The following is a 17,805-nucleotide window of genomic DNA, read 5'->3' on the forward strand; positions in this document are numbered from 1 at the left end:
CCGCAACATAGGTAATTCGAGAGTCAAGTGATTCTTTATGGATCCAAGTCGAACGGCAGGGAATGTGGCTGAAAATGTAAGGTCTAAATCTTTCGTTATTTCAGTAAACATGAGCCTTAATAACTCTAGAGCTGTTTTGTTCACAAAACTTCTACATTAGGAAAAATACCCAAGAATTATGTAGGTAAGGATCTTGGATGGGAAAAGGCACAAAAAAAGCAGAGAAGGAGACGAGATTGAAGAGTATCACGAAATCTAAGAAACTCAAAACAGGATGGGGAGATGCTAATTTGGAGAGCCAGTTTTTAGCTAGGCTTAGAGAAAAACTTCGTAGCAAAGATCCTTCTCCGTATTGCAAGCACCAGCTCATCTTAGAGGAATGGCGAGAATATAAGATTACAAGAACTTGTGATGTCCCTAATATTGCAACTATTTTGGTTGAAGTTTCATCCTGTTCCAAATACGCCACATTTGTGGTTGCCACTTAACGGACGCCTGAGATGTTCTCCTCTCCGATGGCGTATGCACTCACAGTATGTGCGTCTCATCACAAAAAGAGGTACAAAATGATGCCATTTAATTGTTCTTCCACCCACAATTTTCTGAGTCCGAAGGGTGGATCGCTGCGAATGGCACATGATAGAATTGAAATTTCTATTCATGGAATATTCCATGCGCTAACCTTTGCTGTTAATGTCGGTGAATTGGAAAAAAATGCTTAGTGCATTGGCGACGAACAACTAGTTCATCAGTAAGGCACGCATTTCTGGCTATCCATCACTTAACCCTGCGACAATCACGCGGCTCCACGGTGAGCCGCACACACTTCAGCGATCCAGATACCTATAGAAAGGGGTGCGACGAATCCACCAGCGCTAGATAGCTATAGAAAGGAATGCGACGGGTCCACCGGCGCTAGATTCCTGTAGAAGGGGGTGCGACGGGTCCACCGGCGCTAGATAGCTATGGAAAGGAATGCGACGGGTCCACCGGCGCTAGATAGCTATAGAAAGGGGTGCGACGGGTCCACCGGCGCTAGATTCCTGTAGAAGTGGGTGCGACCGGTCCACCGGCGCTAGATTCCCGTAGAAGTGGGTGCGACGGGTCCACCGGCGTCGGATTGGCGTGGCGGCGCCAGATAACTATAGAAAGGAGTGCGACGGGTTGGCTCTCAATAACTTCGTGTGCGTGTCGCAAAAGGTAAATGGGATGGTTCATAGTTATGGCCACTGAGCGCGTTGCTTTTCAAGATTATGACTCCTCCGCGTGTCTATTTCTTTCTCCGTTCGCCTCAAGTTGATAGCATGCCTTCCTAAGAAAGTGGAAGATGCATCCAAACGGCTGCTTAAATAGTAGCGAACAGTTTACATGATCTGACGTAGAACGTTATCGTTATCAGTAGGATAAAGTCTTTGACGTCATTTTGTGCTGAAACATCATTCATCGATAGCTCTTGGAGGGTAACAGGAGGAAAACCCAAATTTCGAGAAACGCTTTCAAAGTGTGTCTACATTATATTGGAATCGACGGAGTGTATGAAACTGAAGTTTGAATATTCTCCAAATGTAGAAATGAAGCGGTTAGAAAGAGAAATATGACATCTCTTGCTTTTATTTGTAATAAAAAAAGATGAGGAAAGATTGCTAGAGATGCACAAGTCTAATTTCACAGAAAAGAGCACTAATATTGATTTTCGTTGGTCAGTGAAGGGGAGCGAAGCGAACGCCGCAGAAAGTCTGAAGTCCGGCTTTAGCCAGACGTTCAGACTGGTAATTTATAACGGATGGAGATAATCTCTCCGATGTTGATCAATGGCTCTACAATAACGTATTCCTAACTTGTTCTCATTTTTTTACCGGGAAAATATATTAGCATTTAGAGGGAGATCAAGTTCCCAGGTGGCGACAATACAAATAAATCCAGCATAGTTTCAGATGGATGAAGGCACTTTTTCGGAAAGATATAAACCCAAAATTATCTGTCTTCCATAGAAGCAGAGTCAAATGTGGTGATGGGAAACGACCCTCTCGAATACGACCCCCACCCTTCCTTTTCTTTTTCTTCTTCTTCTTCTCCAACGTTCCTGCGACATTTCTCAGTTGCTGCCAATTCAAAACATTGAAGATTTCGTATGCTTCAAAATGGAAAAAAATTGAAAATTAGCAGAGGAACAAATGGCAAATGAGAAAATCGGTAGCTAGCAGGAGCGAAAAAGCAACAAGCAGTAGAAGAATCAAATTTGAAATGTTAGTGAAATATTGCTGTTGAAATGAAATTCGGGTTCATCCTAGTTTATTTTTATTCTAAAAGCTATGAAATATCTTTTAATACTGATTAAATGACACAACACGACGAAAAAAAGAGAAGGGTCAGTTGCGTAGGTCGAATTACATAAGAACGTCGAAAAAAAATCACGAAAAAATCGACATTTTGTTCCTACAATGTCGACAATGGGACGACGCAGATCGACACCTTGCGGAGTCAAATTTTTGTAAAACAGTTAGAAACTAGAAACCACTTCTAAAAAATGAAGTATTTCACTATACGTGGTTATAAGCAGTATAAAAGTAGATGTAGTAGAATTTAGTGACCAAAAAAGCTCAAATCTGTGCGCATTACTTGGTCTGGAATAACTTCGTGAAAAGACAACTGAAAGAGATATCTCATGTAGTTTCTTGGAGAGAATGGTCTGCCCTAGAAACAGTGCTTTCGCACACTTTCTGGTCTCTTTGAAATTTTGACGGGATCAATTTTTCATTTTAAAAAATCATGGAAGAACGACAAAGCGCTGAAAGTCGTTTAAACGGCGTTGGTTCTAGAGCTTGTGGTGACATGAGTCTCAAAGATAAGGAAGGTCGCAGTCGTAGTTCTGAAGTTGGCGACCACCTGCTGAAGGCAGTCATCGGAGGTCCGCTTAAAACAACACATGAGGTTGCCCAAGAACTGGGCTTTGACCAGTCTACAGCTGTTTGCCATTTGGAAAAAATGAGAAAGATGAAAAAGTTGAAGAAGTGTGTGAAGCATGAACTGAGCTAGTCCCGTTTTGAGATCTGCTCAACACTTCTGTTACGCAACAAGAACGATCCATTTCTCGATCGCATTGTTACGTGCAAGGAGAAATGGATTCTTTAACAAGAGGAAGCGTTCTGCTCAATAGATGGGCTAGGATGAAGCTCTCAAGCACTTCCCGAAGCCGAAAATGCACCCAAAGAAGACCATGGTGACTGTGTGGAGGTGTGCTGCAGGTGCAATCAACTACAGCTTCCTGAAACGTGTAAAGACCGTCACCGCAGAGAAGTACTGCAAAGAACTGAACGAAACGCACTGGAAAATCCAACTTCTTCGACCGGGATTAGTGAACAGAAAGGACCCGATTCTCCTACATGACAATGCCCGGCCACGCATTTCAAACCTGACGCTACTGAAGTTGAGCGAGTTAGGCTACGAGACTGCATCCCCCACCATATTCGCCAGACCTTTCGCCAACCGACTATCACTATTTCACACATCTGGACAGCTGCGTAGTAGGTAAGATCTTCCAAAACCAAAGCGATGTCGAAAACGACTACAGGAAGTTCGTGGATTTCAAAAGCTCGGACATTTTTGCGGTGGGAATAAGCAAGTTTGTGTCTCGTTGGCAAAAATGCGTGGATTGTAGTGGTTCTCATTTCGATTGATAAAGTTGATTTTGAGGCGAGTTACAGCGTTTCGAAGTGAATGTTTGAAAACGCGCATTATTTTTGCACCAACTAATACTAGTATATTACACTAATAATAGTATGCTACACTAATATATTGTCCGCACGTCATACATTTTCAAAACAAAATATTGGGGCTTTCATACTGTCCTGCGTCTGAAACTAAATACAATATTTTGTAATTTATGTAATAATTTAATATTATTCATTGTAATTGTATTAATTAATTTTTTTTATTAACAATAATTGTATGTAATTTTCTGATGCTACGTAATATTTTGTTCTGGTTATCATGTTATTTCCCTGCCTTGTAACCCCTGCTGCGTCCCCCTTCCCTTGCAACCCCCTCTGTTTAAGACCCCCAATGGGAAAATCCCATCACAAGCTTGACCCTGCATACAAGGTTAAGAAGAGAATCAGAGGTCTATGGAACTCAAAGTAGTGGGATTGAAGAGCTAAGTTGACAAAAGCAATTGTAGCAAGTATTATAGGGAATCCTCATGCGAGAGATCGTTCTCCACGTTACGAAAATTGGCTCACTTTGAAAAGATAACAACAATAACGGAAACTCACCATGTCCCTAATATTGGGATTGTTTTGATTGGAATCTTTGCCTGTTGGAAATACGCCGCATATGCCATTGGCCATCCGAACAGCAGATTGTTGGTGATTCTCAGCTTCGAGACATGTACGCAGGTTAGGTGTGCATGGCAGGAAGATGAGATAAAAAGCAAGGCCAATCATTAATCCTCCTCCCAGGATCATAAATGTCCGAAGGGTGGTTCTGGTGAATGGCACATAAGAGAATTGAATTCTCTATTAATATGATTCTGTCTGTAATGAAATCTCTATTTATATGCTTCTGTCTGTAACATCTTTTGCTAGCTATTGTCGCGTACAAAAAAGAAAGGGTTCAGTGCATCGGAACTAACTAGCGCAGCGGTAAGTCATCTATTTCTAGCCGTAATTCGTGCAGAAAGGTGGTGTAGCGCAGTCTGTAAGATGTTCCGCTGTGGCTACAATGGGGTTCCAGGTTCCAATCCGCCCTAGTGCAAACCAAGTTTTCATTCCTCCAGGGTGAATAAATTGGTACCAGACTTGCCTGGGAGGATAAAAACAGTGACTTGGGACATCGGCAGGGTCAAGCGTGTCTTTAGAATTGCTTAACAGAAGGTCTTAAGAGGAGTGTCGGAGAAGGAGAGGGCTTGTCAGCAGAGTAGAAGAAAAGGAAGAGAGCAAGAAGAAGAGACGAAGAGAATGTCGATTTCAATGATTTCGATGAGTACGACGTCAAGAAAAAAGTGTAAATTATGCAATACGTTCTGAACGAAGTCTTGTGGCCTTGCTTTCAAGTGAGATGTTTTTTTTTAAATATTAACCAAGGAAATGGAAAATATTGAGTTTGATAGATGGAATCAGAGAGAGTACATATGGTTTGCTGAAGCTGATAGAGGCAACAGTGTTACAACAGCTGATGGAGCAAGGTGATGTGTTGCCGTATTTATTGGAACTGTCAAACGTCAATCCCTGACAAAAGTGGGATTATTGCATCTAGTGTGCGCGAGTTAGTAGAGCATATTTCTCATCCGACAGTAACGAATTTATTACTGACACCCGAAAAAGCGATTTCGATGCTATTACTGAGCGAAAAAAAGACATCTGCAGGCGCAGTTATGGACAAAATTAATGCAAAATAGGCTCCAAGTTTCCGAATATCGACGCTCAAAGTGAATTTCTTGCCACAAAGCTGGCTGCGATTTGTAAAAATAGACTTTTTCTATAGTTCGACAAAGTTTGGTGCTTTTAGCTTCCCCAGTTTTCTTCGAAGCCTAGTTGAGAATATCCATTCATATTCGTTATTCATATTTATTTCAAGGTACTAAAATCCGACCAGTAATTTTCAATCGGGGCCTGTTTCGGTTCGCTAAAATAACCTCTAAATAAAACCTATATGCGACGAACAGTCCTCTAAAGCTTCAGAAAAACTGCCCGTGAAATGATCGTCTCAGTAATTTTTTTTCGATTGTGCAAGAATCAAGATTCCGGCGGGTAATGGACTATTCATTGTCGGTAATCACCGTCAATGAGGGAAATTATGTGTAGAAAGTAGAAAATAGTGATAAAATGCTTTTAGAATGTGATTTGCGTCGGTATTAGTTGTTTTTCCATTTCGCAAAAGTGGAAAAATTTCGGCCGGGATCGTACACCGAACCGTTTGTAATCACTGTCAAAAGAAGAACTGTGTCGTCGAATACACGTTGAGTGCTTCCTCATCTTTTCAGTTTGCATGTGCACATATGTACTCTTACTTCTAATCCTTACATTGAGCTATCAGTAGCGTCTACACTATATTATATATTTTTTATTTTACTTGCGGCACTTTATATTAATATCGAAAATAAAAAAGGATAAAGTCACTGGCGTATCAATAATCCACCTGGGATGTGCCAACGCGTTTTACTGGAATTCGTAATCGTTGAGGTTTTGGAACGGGTGTTGGCCTCTAGAATGACTTGCGGGGGCCAGCCGATGATCAAGTCAGTGTTTTTATCCTCCCAGACAAGCGTGGTACCAATTTATCGCCCCCGAAGGGATGGAAGGCTTCGTTTGCGCTAGGGCGGCTTCGAACTCTCGACTGTGTGGCCACAACGGGCCTCTAACCGACTGCGCCACCTATTTGATTTATTTATTAATCGTCCAATTTATTTCTTTAACTCTGTGTATTAGAGCTAATTTTTCACTGCTATAAGCGGCTTTGCTAGAAAGAACGAGATGAGGGGGTCGTTCTCTGGAGGGTCTTCTATGGAGGGCATCTTTTTCAGGAGGGTTTTTTTCTCAACCACAAGCCTGTCCCTGCACATCAGCTAGCCTTCGCAAGTCATTGTGAAGCTGCACGCTCGTTCATAATCCTCAAACGAAGTCCGAGTTGAAGTCGAACGAGTAGGCGCACATCGGCATTTTCTCATTTCTTCATCAAAATCGTTGTCGTTGTGTCAAATGTTGTGAGCAAGCGAGTTCGTTTTTTTCATCGCTTCATAATTATTGAACTATTAAATGAACTGAGACGTATGACCAAAAAAAAGTAAATTATCAAATTACGTAAGATAAAATGAAATTAATGAAGTTTTTGAAATATTTCTCCCATATTTCTTGCTTATGACAAAAGTGTTAAGCGCATAATTCATAGATTTAGTTAAAGAGACAAGCTTGACTTCACTTTTGAACTCTTCGTCTCATAGATTTTTTTAAGCAAAAGAACCTTGACTTGTTCTCAACTTCCTTTTTCTCTCCGATAAATTGCTTACCGTTTAAAGAGATTATCTCCTCCAGCGACGAAAACATAGATAAGTCCTTGATATCCATCCCAATAAAGTCTACATTGCCGTAGATTCTGTGGATTTGTTGGAGTTTTTTCACTTCCGCTTCTGAGAATGATCGACCCTCGTAGTAGAGGAGGCCAACAGTTGAGGTGCAATTTTCGTGCAATAGAGTGATATCGTCTTTCAATGAGTTGAACATGCATACGTCTAGTGGTAGATCTTCTGAAAAATAAGAAGATGGTTGCCAGTAGAAGTGAAATTCGTTCAAATCTCTATTTTAGGACTTCCGCCAAAACTTCTTGTTCTGTACAATTCTTCACAATTTTAAATTCCTGTACCCCATGTTTACAAAGTGGGGAACGTAGCTGCTGGCTCTTTGTTGACTCCCCCGTTAGTCAAACAGGGCCATGTGGCTCAATTTTGAACAATGATACGATTCTTAAAGATGGTTTTCAAAAAAAAAAGATAGTTGTTTGCTAGTTCACTCGAGTTACCTCCGCTTTGTTTCCTTCCTGTACTCCCTTCACTACAACATCAAAAAATTTCGCTACTTCCTTTCTTCTACTTTCAATGAGGAAAAGTAGCAACGATGCTTCTAAATCACGGACCTGTCGAGAAGATGCCCTGCACTCGATCGCCACCCACACTGGCCGATGCAAAAATCTCAGCCTCCTCGATTGTGATCTGCAGAATTCTATTGCTAACAATTTCCAGTTGCCGTTGGGTGACGATTTTTGTCAGTTTCCGTAGTCCGAGATTTTCCATGTAATGATTTGTCGTGATCCAAACCGCTGTATCTGTTCTACCTACAGAAAGGTTGGTTAATGTCGTAGGATTGCATATGTTCACAGGGAAAAACTCACTTTGACAGATTATTTCCTCAAGATTTTCAAGGAAAGAAAGAGTCTCGAAATTTGTTACATATACTGTAAGGCATCCATATAGTTTTTTCACAGATCGTAATACCGACAACCGCTCTGGAGGTATTGCTAAAATATGAGATTAGTTCGAATTTTCCGAAAATCCACTATCTTGGTACGATTTATGAGATTGAAGCAGAATTAACGATTCCAAGAAAGGTAAACTCGAACTACAACGAAAATCTGTGTCCACCCGGTGACAGTACCCCACGGGGGGAAAGCATAAGGTGCTCAGAACCACTGGATGCTGTTTACAAGCACAATGGTATATGAAAAAAAACAGAACGAGCGGTGAAATGTGGAACGAGTTGCAGCCAGATCCGCTCAACCCGTAGAACTTGCGCTCCATTGCCTTATTATCAGGAATTCTTAGATCACGTGATAACTAGAAAATCTATTCTTTCTTTTTTTTTTAAACTAAATTGCTACTTCTAATAAAAAGGAGAGATAAAAGAATGTCGTGTAATATACAAGTGCCTGCGCCGTTCACCAATTTGGAAAACGGTTTTTCGGGCTCAGAGTTAGTTACCCAGCGGAAGTTATAGAATGTTACCTGTTTCCTCGAACTGAAGATTACCATAGATTATAGACAGATTTGCCGGCACACCCAGAATAGATGTAAATGTAAGCGGAAAATCGAGTTGAAATCCTGAAAATGGGTTATGGAGAATTTTTCCGATAATTTAAGAAACCATTTAAGAATCTACATACTCCCTTCTATTTGCGGTCAATGCAATTGCATTCTTTAATAAAGTTTAGAAGTAAATAAGGAGAGAAAACACATGGTGCTAAAGGATAACAATAAAAGGATAAAGGATAAAGTGTCTGGCGGTAATCAATCCGCATGGGATGCGCCCCCACGTTCACTTCATTTCAGAATCGTTTGATGTTTACGAACGTGTAGCTACCATAAACAATGACTTACTATGCTAGCCGAAGTGTCAAGCCAGTGCTTTTATCCTCCCAGACAAGTGTGGTACCAATTTATCGACCCCGGAGGGATTAAAGCTTGGTGAATACTACGTTGACATGAAGAGGACCAGAATTATCTCTATACACTATATTAAGTACTACTTACTGTCATTCTCCTCTCTGAAGCTATAAAAGTATGAAGAAATATTGATTGATTCTGATGTAGGCGGAAAGCCATCCACGAACTATGCATGCTATTCCGATGCCCAAGAATTTTCCAGAGGATTTGAAAAGTTACATAAATTCTAGGAGTTTTTAAGTTCCTGTTACGGTCGACGCGTTTCAAGCAGGGGACGCAGTAAATGACGGTGGATTTTCGATCAGACGCTATTGCGGAGTGTTACAGGAGCATGAAAATCCTGAGACATCCATAGCCATAATCCTGCACAAAGAAGAAAAAGAAAGTCAAGAAAACAACTCACCACAATTTCCCTTATTCCTTAGAATTATTCTGTTCCCAAGCAACACTCTGTCGAACAACTGACAGTATTTTTTCACATCTAGTTCACGATTATCCGTAATCACGACAATACCATCGGATCGATTGAGCCGGTCAATTTGGATTTGCGTTAGAAGAGGATTTCCAACAATCTCAAGGACATCTGAAACTAACTCCTCCGCTGACTTCAGGTAAAGCGGAGAAGGCAAGAAAACTGCTCACTATCGAGATATCCTCTAGTCAGAATTTCGATATTTTTCAGGAACGACAGCTGTTTCAAAGTGGTATTCCGCACGGTAACGCTTCCTTGAACAGAAGTAACGTTTTGAAATAAGTTTTGGAGCTGTGACTCGGTGATATTTGACGTTGAGTCAACGACAAGGTCACCGACTACAACGGAACATTCCGAGGACCACGGCATCTTCACGGACGACGTCAGTGTTCCAGAGAACTCGCATGTTGGTGTCTTGGATGTCGAGCCAGTCTCGATCGTATCTGAGAGGAAGATTTCTCAAAAATAATGTTAGGTGCCATGTAAACGTATTCATAAGTCTATTAGTTCAAATGTGGGCAAGGTCTCGAAGAAGTGAAGACCTGAAGTGATTAATTGAGGTAGAGGAAATGCAGATGCCGGTATTTGTGTTACTGTAAAATTGAGCAAGAATGGAGCATGGACATTCCTTTACTTACAAGTTTCCAACTTTTGAATAAAGCGATGTATTTTTGAATGTATTACTGTAACATCTATTGGATTGTGTGCTACTTTTTTTGAGCAGAAGCAAGATTGTAGTTTTTGAGTCACAAACGACTGTTCGCAACGCAACTGTAGTACGTAAGTCGAGGAGTGTCTATGCCAGGAAGCTCGCTAGGGCCTGACCTTTTTCAAAAGAACAACGATCACAGTGCATAAACCTAATTCCTTCCAAAGAGATCGTGGAGCGTAATGATGGTTTTTTGGTCAGAATGGTGTTATGTGATGTTTGTCGGATTTTCCTACTCGAAATTGCATAAGTGGTGCCAAAAAAAAGCCGCAAAAGCAAGCTGCATTAGTTTTTCCAAATAGCTAGTTCTTACGAACATAGCAAGGAAAACTGTGGTCGTAGACCTTCGGGAATCGGCTTTGGCTTCTTCCATCGATTTGTTGTATTTCATACTTCTAAGAAAAGAACACAAGTAGCAAATATCAGTAAAGTGTCAGATATCGCAGTGAATGGGTAGAAGTTTCATCTTATGTGACGTACGGCACACGTCTCGTTAGCGAAATCTGAGGGGACATTGGAGCATGCTCCTCCCTCACTGTGCCAGCGTGTACGTACCTTGTGTACGTACGGCTTAGATGTGAGGACACAAAATGAGGCCATTCAACTAGCTCCCACCCAGGGCACTACAATTCCGCAGGGTGGGTCGCGTGAAATGGCATATTATCGGCATCAGCACTAGATGCACATTCATATCGACTGAGGTTTGAAGGTCAAGAATTTACCTTGTACTTTCTTTTGCCCTCTCCCTTTTGCTTCTCAGACCCGAACACAAAAATATGAATTGAAAAAGTGGAGCTTCATATTGAAGTATGAGCGGGTTTTCGTCCTCTCTCCTGTTTTTCTCCTGTGAAGCATCTATTTCGCATAGATTACAAATTATCCAATCACTTTAGGAATTTTTCGGAGTATTTCATGGTTTCGCGCTGTCTGACTAAAGTAAAACTACGATTCAAAAGCTGCATACCACGAAATTGACGATATTCCACGGATACGGATCAGAACGCGGAAAGATAACGCGAGGCAGTTTAGAACACGCGTATGAGGGTTGTCACGTCCAGTTATATCTGGTCGTCCTCGAAAACGGTAATTCCTGTACGAATTTACCTACGAGGCATCTTATAACGCTACTACACGTGCCGCCTCCCCGCTAGCAGCCTTGGTAGTTATAAGGTGCCTCGTAGGAAGAGTCATAGATTTTTCAAGATGATTAGGGGCAGGTGAGCGAAAACTCTTCACTCCTCATTTTCGTACAAAGTTGCCTTTAAATATAAGGATTTCATTTGTAAACAGGTGACACCTCACAGTAACTAACTAAAGTTTTTTTTTCCTCTCCCGATTGATCGTACTTATCTGGTGTAGTGAAAAAATAACCTCAGGGATGATGGTTCAGCTTAATGCTTCGCATTATCCACATATTCGCACTGATATTTGTACTTTAGTCTTTCTAAAGTTCTTCTAGTCGTACATACTTTAGTTTAGTCGTATTAACAGTAAAAACGATTGAATTCTAAGATTCTGCATCAATTTAAGATAATATAACTCAATTATGCGTTAAAGCCAAAATTCAATCGATGTTTTTTTCGGTGGAAATATCTCCTTTATTATTTATTTTTATTTATTATATGCAGTAATAACGAATCACCACAAACAATTTTCGTACCTTCACATTTGACAGAAATCGCTAACAAAAGCAGATGAAGGGAAGAAGTGAGCGAAATATTCGAGAAATAAATTGTAGGATATAGACTTCTTCGACGAATGTAAGACGCGTATAGCATTCGTGCAGGAAATGAAATTTTGATATCAGGAGTGCTTCGGGCGGCACGAGGAAATTACAGCACTCTCCCATTAAATCGGCACCTACAATCCAATATTATGTGTTAATCGAGCGTATGTAGTTTATGAGAATGGTAATGGCAGCAGTCCCGTGAACCTGCTACTTTTTACATGGTCGACAGAAACTCAAACTGAGATAGAACTAGTCCTTCTTTTTTGTCGCTGCTCTTTAAAAAAAACAGTTCAAAGTACAGTATGGCTCGGAAGGATTTCTGCAACTTTTGCAACATATTTGGACTCTATTCTCAACCTGACCTGACCTCGAAATAAAAAAATGATGTTCTTACGGGTAGATCTTGGATTCCGCAAAATTTGAGAGCTGCGAAGGCACAAGCAAACTTTGTAGAGAAAAGTAGAAAGGGAAAAAGGTAAATTCTTACTCTTTTTTACTATCAATCTTGCCTCGGTTCCTATTTCTGCTGAACGTCAGGATATGGCTACCACATTCTCAATTTTGAGGATAGAACAGGTGATTGGTCCTTTTCAGAGTCGTCTGAGATTCATTCATTCTCTTTGTTGGCCTCCAATTTTTTTTCTCCAAAATTTTTCTTCTTCGTCCGTCTCTCTTCTGAATTGCTGAAAGCAAAGACCACCTTTTGCGAAATCTTTTCTTTTTTTTTCAAAAAAAAAACCAAAAAAAAAATTTAAAAAAAAAAAAAAAAAAAAAAAAAAAAAAAAAAAAAAAAAAAAGTGTAATTTCCAGACCTTATAAACCATTCAGCTGTGCTTCTATGCTTCTTCTATGCTTTTTTGCTCATCTTCTTAAGGGCAACGCATCACGATTTTAACGCAGTGCGGATCCAAAAGCGAAAGCGTAGAGTTCGGATATACAGAGTAGATTGCATCACATCGTCGATTAGGAAACGATGGGCCGTGGTCCGGCCCATCTCTCGCTAATCGACGATTTCAGTTGCAACGACTGATTTTGCGCACGTGCCGCATCCGAGTGCGAGCGGTCGAAGACCACTGATGTCTTCTCACCGGCCGATTCATGTGCGACAACTGAGTAGCCTGCTGGGAAGACAGGAACATGTGCACAGAAGCGTGTTCTAACGTACCTAGGCGAAACTAAAGCGGCACCCACACCTTTTTTTTACGACGATTAGGGAATGATGAGAGGAACCACGCTCTGGGTTCCGCAATCAACTGCCGAACTGTACGCTTCCGTTTTGGGCTCCTGGGTACCACGTCAAAATCCTGGTACGTTGTCCTTCAGTGACGTTTTGCCCAGGTAGAGCTAACTGTGACCTATTGATTCGACGTCGGTGAGTCTCGCCAACCATGTGTTTGAGTCATTGGCGGGATCGCTTGGCGGCGCAGCACATCGCTGCTGGAATCTACTTGCTGTTTACTCATCTAATCCAAAGGTGAATTGCTTATATTAGTACTGTAAAGTGTGAGCCTGATTCAATGATTAAACCTCAAGTACTAGACATTCCGACAATTTTGTCTAAATTACAAACATTTACATGTAATCAATCAATCACATATATTTTTATTTGGAATTTTACCACATTTTTCTGTCATTCATTTTCCATGATTTTTTTTGACCGCTGGTTTTTAGTTTACGACTAACACCGTCGTTATTCGCGACTATGGCTTCCCTGCTAGATCCCCATGTACTCCTCCTGTGGTCCCATCTGCTCACTGTGACTCCTTTCTCGCTAGCATCCTTCGAACTTGCAAAAACTAAAGGTAAAATGTGAATATTTCCTTACACTGACAATAAATGCCTTCTTCGTTTGTTTTCAAGAGGTAATGCGTAATAATTCGTTTGTCGTCCACTGAAAGTGCACTACTTCTAGTTTTCCCAGTTTTTTTTTTTGATCGACTAAAAAAGGTTCCGCAAAAGAAGTTAGCTCACTCGTTGGTTTTTTTCCTCACTTGAGTCTTTCCTGACTGGTCAGTTTAAGCCTCGAATGAGGAGCGTTGGCGAACGGATGATCAAAATGATTGGACTGGGATCTGCGCGGATGGCAACAATCAGTCGCCGGTGGATCTCGCACTCAGTGAGCTCGCATTCTACTAAATGTTAGGAACTTAAATCCTGATGAATGTCGAATGAGTCGAATATTGAGTCATTCAAAGCATCTTGAAAAACGTTAAGTTGCAATTTTGGATCAAAGAATATCCAGAGTAGAGTAGATGTGAACAGAAACTTCACCATCGTGAATGTAGTTAAGCAGAAATTTTCCAATTCATTCAAGATAAGTCTCTACGCTTCGGTCGCTTGGGATCAGACAAAAGGCAAGGTAAATTGAGCTAAAAAGCTAAAAAGCCCCTGCTTTTTCGGGGGTTGGAAAAGTTTCTGAAGTTGTTGGAGGTTTTCGCTGCTGCGTGATTTCAATACGCATTGTTTCTGTTTGCTATTTATTTATAATGTGTGCAAAAGCTTTCATTTCATTCGTTGTCTTGTTTGCACGCAGAATTAATTCTGTTGAGTTAAAATGAAGCCCTAAGAATCTAGAAAATTACGTAATTGAACACTTATAATTTTAAAGCCAAAAACGTGACATGAAGCACGGTGCAGTTGCGTAAGCGGCAGCGCTCGTAGCGGTGCGGCGGAGCGTAGCTCTCGCAATCCGTTTATTATTGTAATTTGCCATAGTACCAACTCGATATTAAACTGTACCGTGCTTCATGTCGTTTTGACCCTACTATATTTCCAAATACATTTATTTTCTATACTAATGTTGACTTTTATTTAATACTTGTATATTTTTCCCAATTTTTATCTCATCTTCTAGTTTTCAGACAGTTTTTTCTCGTAGACAAAAAACCATTTTAAAATATTTTTGATTTTTAGGTGCGGCGGAGCTAGTCAACTATGACAGAATAACATTCAACAATTACCATCTCACGGGACCAGTTTTCGTAGATAATAGTAGCGGACATTCAGGTAATTTCCTCATATACGTGCCCATGTGTTAAAAATCAGAGAAAAGAGATGAAAGTGCACTGAGATAATTTGAAAAATCTTAGAATCTTGTCGAAGAAAGTACATTATTGCTTAGACCGTGAGACAATTACTTTGGGGATACCTGGGGAAATTCATGGATCGATAAACGTAGATATATTGATTATATTGTTGCATCAGTAACCGATAGGTTGAATAACTGGTCAATGGAAGACGTGTGCCAAAAGTTATCGATCGATTCTAGGAACAGTGGAAGGATTTTTCAAATGGGGGCTACCACCTTCGATCAGCGGCAAGTGATTCGTTAAAGCGCCCCCGTATAGAAATGAATATCGATTGGTTCAGGTGGAAACTTGAAAACTACGTATTTCCTGCGGCAACTACATTTTCACTGGAACAGTGAGCACACGTTTAACGGACTTCACTATCCAGCCGAGGTATTTATGTATAGTAGGGCCAGAAGGACATGAAGCACGGTGCAGTTGCGGAAGCGGCTGCGTTCGGAGCGGCGCGGTGGAGAAAGCGGTTGGAATCGAGATGGGACCATATAGCAAGGATTGGTGCCAGCAAGGGTCCCGCTAGATTCCAACCGTTACGCTCCGCCGCACCGCTTCGAGCGCCGTCGCTTACGCAACTACGCCGTGCTTCATGTCGTTTTGACTCTACTACATATATGTACGTGTGGCGTGTCCTAATACTGGATTAAGCCGAATTGAGATTTGAAATCCTGTTGTAGCGCCTGACGAAAGAGAAAAGGCGATTTGTGAATTAAAAGAATGCGGAGAAGAGCGGAAAGGATGAATCTTGTGATTTCTTGGTGATGGGCTATGTGACCAGGAACAGCACTGTTAATCAACGCTGAACAGTATTCCGTACAGTTTTTCTGAATGGATGTAACTGTTCAATTGATATTCTCAGGGCTCTATAGTTGACATAGGAGCTGTTGCTAACAATTTCACTGCGATTTTAGAGTTCCTTCTGAATTGTTTCAGCTCCATCTTGTACATATATCCGATCGATATGATCCCACTCTGAACATGAGCCTCTCTGGAAAAGTTGCAGTTGTGAGTTCTGCTTACGTTAACGCATTTGTCTGCCTTCCCCATCGACATAATCGTGTGAATCGTCTTCAGATAGCCATCCCGTTTCAAGTTGGAGATTCGGACGCTGGTCTCTATGGGATCGATGATCTTTTGATCGCGGTCAATTCAATAGGTTTATATACTTGAGATTTTCTTTCCCAGAATTTATCAAAGAATTAAGCATTATTTTAGTTTTTGTAGCAGTATTTCAGTATATAAAAAAATAAGAAGAAATTAAGCTCGTAACGTTAGCGGTAACATGGTGAAAACTCGCATTTCATTGGTAACACCAGTCACCACTCGCGACTGAGGGCCAGTTCTCACACAGTCTTATTTTTCCCCCAGAAAAAAAGTAACCGAGCAGAACTGTAGCTCTGAAAAAATTATAGGCAGAAAGGAATAGTCACAGTGTAGGAAGATAATTTAGCCGTTCACTGAGTGAAAGAACTCCGTCCTGAAAGCTTCCAACAGCTAATTCAGATTCTGGAAAGGCTACTGCTTCAATCAGTCCAAGTGTCCTACTGCCCATGGACACCAAAACATTCTTTAGATATTCGGGTACGTCGTCTTATTAAATTTTCTGTTGTCATTTTTGTTTTCTAAAATGAGAAAATGGAAAAGAAATCGGGAAAACACAAGCCTCATCCCATTATTTCCTGTTATATCGTCAGTTTTGCAGGCCGTATATGGTTTGCATTGCAGGTCTGAGCCCGGTTAATTGTATAAGAATGAGTAGTAAATTTCCCTACTCTTACTGTGAAAAACCCGTTGAAAATGTCGTCAGGCAGTCGTCTATGGTGTCGCGTTGGATGATAGACATGTTTTCCTGCGAGTACAGACGGAAAGCAATATTTTTCTTAAAATTATGTCACAACGTATTTCAGGATCCCTCACCACTCCACCATGCACAGAGGGTGTCACGTGGACAGTTCTTTCGGAACCGGTAATTTTGTCAGCCGAACAGGTACAGTAAGTTTATTTCACATGTTAAAAATCTAGTTCTGCAACTTGTTCCTTGCGAGAACTGGTCCTTGCCTCCGTATATTAGCATTTCTTCAGTGAGCCTTAATTTTGCTTTACCTCAGGAAGATGCGCTGCTTCAGTGTTTTCTTCTGGGACATAGAAAAGTGCGCTGAGAAGGTCTAGAGATCAGTTCTCGTTTGTATTCTGCTTAACGTTCGTGTAGTTGTCTTCAGTTAGCTGCCCTAAAAGGTCCCCATACTCATGTTGACATAGAAGAAGTTCGTAATTCAAGGCCCATTCAACCCATGAAAGGGAGAAAATTGTACCTGAACAAGTGAGTGATCTTTTCCGAGGTACACAAAAAAGAGATTACAAAAGATTTCCGCAGGATTATTCGGGCATAGAAACCTTCTAGAGGAAAATTATTTTTAGCTGTACAAAATGTGTGGTTTATAGGGGAGGAAGGACATTCCTGGAAGAGGACGCTCTCTCCAAAGTGCTCTACATTTTCTCCCTTCTAATACTGCTAATGGTAGCACCACCATTACTCATTTTATGGGTGATCTACAAGAAAACCACACTTCCAAATTCAAATGCGTCCACAATCTCCGGAGACGATTCGGAGACGGAAACTGCAAGGGAGGAGGAATTAGGATTTATGAGAGCAGAGTTAGAAGTGCCGCTGGAGGAGCCGGCGCTACAAAATCCTTCTCAACAACCAGCCAACCCATCTAATGGACGTCGTGAATCTTCTCTTGGTCGCCAAATATACGAGTGTCTGTGTGTCTCCCCAGAGGAGTCGGTGCTCCCGTACCACGGCGAATAAACCACGCCCACCCAGGAAACGTTGAAATTAGTTCTTTCATAATATGAAACTTCATACTATCATTTGTTGGG

The 17,805-nt window shown here is 41.1% G+C and overlaps 3 protein-coding genes across 4 annotated transcripts; 2 read left to right on the forward strand and 1 right to left on the reverse strand.

Annotated features, from left to right (window-relative positions):
• Window positions 1–2,769: 2,769 nt before the first annotated feature.
• RB195_005546 (uncharacterized protein) lies at window positions 2,770–3,036 on the forward strand (the record flags this gene model as incomplete). The annotated part of the gene is made up of 1 exon (XM_064178115.1): window positions 2,770–3,036. The coding sequence occupies one exon, from the start codon at window positions 2,770–2,772 to the stop codon at window positions 3,034–3,036; it is 267 nt and encodes an 88-aa protein (XP_064035196.1).
• Window positions 3,037–7,618: 4,582 nt separating this feature from the next.
• On the reverse strand, window positions 7,619–9,770 carry RB195_005547 (uncharacterized protein; the record flags this gene model as incomplete). Its single annotated transcript, XM_064178116.1, has 4 exons — window positions 7,619–7,824; window positions 7,882–8,007; window positions 9,333–9,512; window positions 9,572–9,770. The coding sequence occupies 4 exons, from the start codon at window positions 9,768–9,770 to the stop codon at window positions 7,619–7,621; spliced, it is 711 nt and encodes a 236-aa protein (XP_064035197.1).
• Window positions 9,771–13,055: 3,285 nt separating this feature from the next.
• Window positions 13,056–17,734, forward strand: RB195_005548 (uncharacterized protein; the record flags this gene model as incomplete). Of its 2 annotated transcripts, none has more annotated exons than XM_064178117.1 (12): window positions 13,056–13,177; window positions 13,511–13,641; window positions 13,860–13,955; window positions 14,753–14,845; window positions 15,108–15,155; window positions 15,209–15,300; window positions 15,856–15,927; window positions 15,997–16,078; window positions 16,426–16,503; window positions 16,830–16,909; window positions 17,142–17,242; window positions 17,365–17,734. In XM_064178117.1, the coding sequence occupies 12 exons, from the start codon at window positions 13,056–13,058 to the stop codon at window positions 17,732–17,734; spliced, it is 1,365 nt and encodes a 454-aa protein (XP_064035198.1). The 2 variants fall into 2 exon arrangements, with proteins under 2 accessions (XP_064035198.1, XP_064035199.1); XM_064178118.1 differs by lacking the exon at window positions 13,056–13,177 and adding an exon at window positions 13,228–13,313.
• Between the last annotated feature and the right edge of the window lie 71 nt (window positions 17,735–17,805).

This window comes from Necator americanus, chromosome I (genome assembly GCF_031761385.1).
Source record: "Necator americanus strain Aroian chromosome I, whole genome shotgun sequence".
NCBI lineage: Eukaryota > Metazoa > Nematoda > Chromadorea > Rhabditida > Ancylostomatidae > Necator > Necator americanus.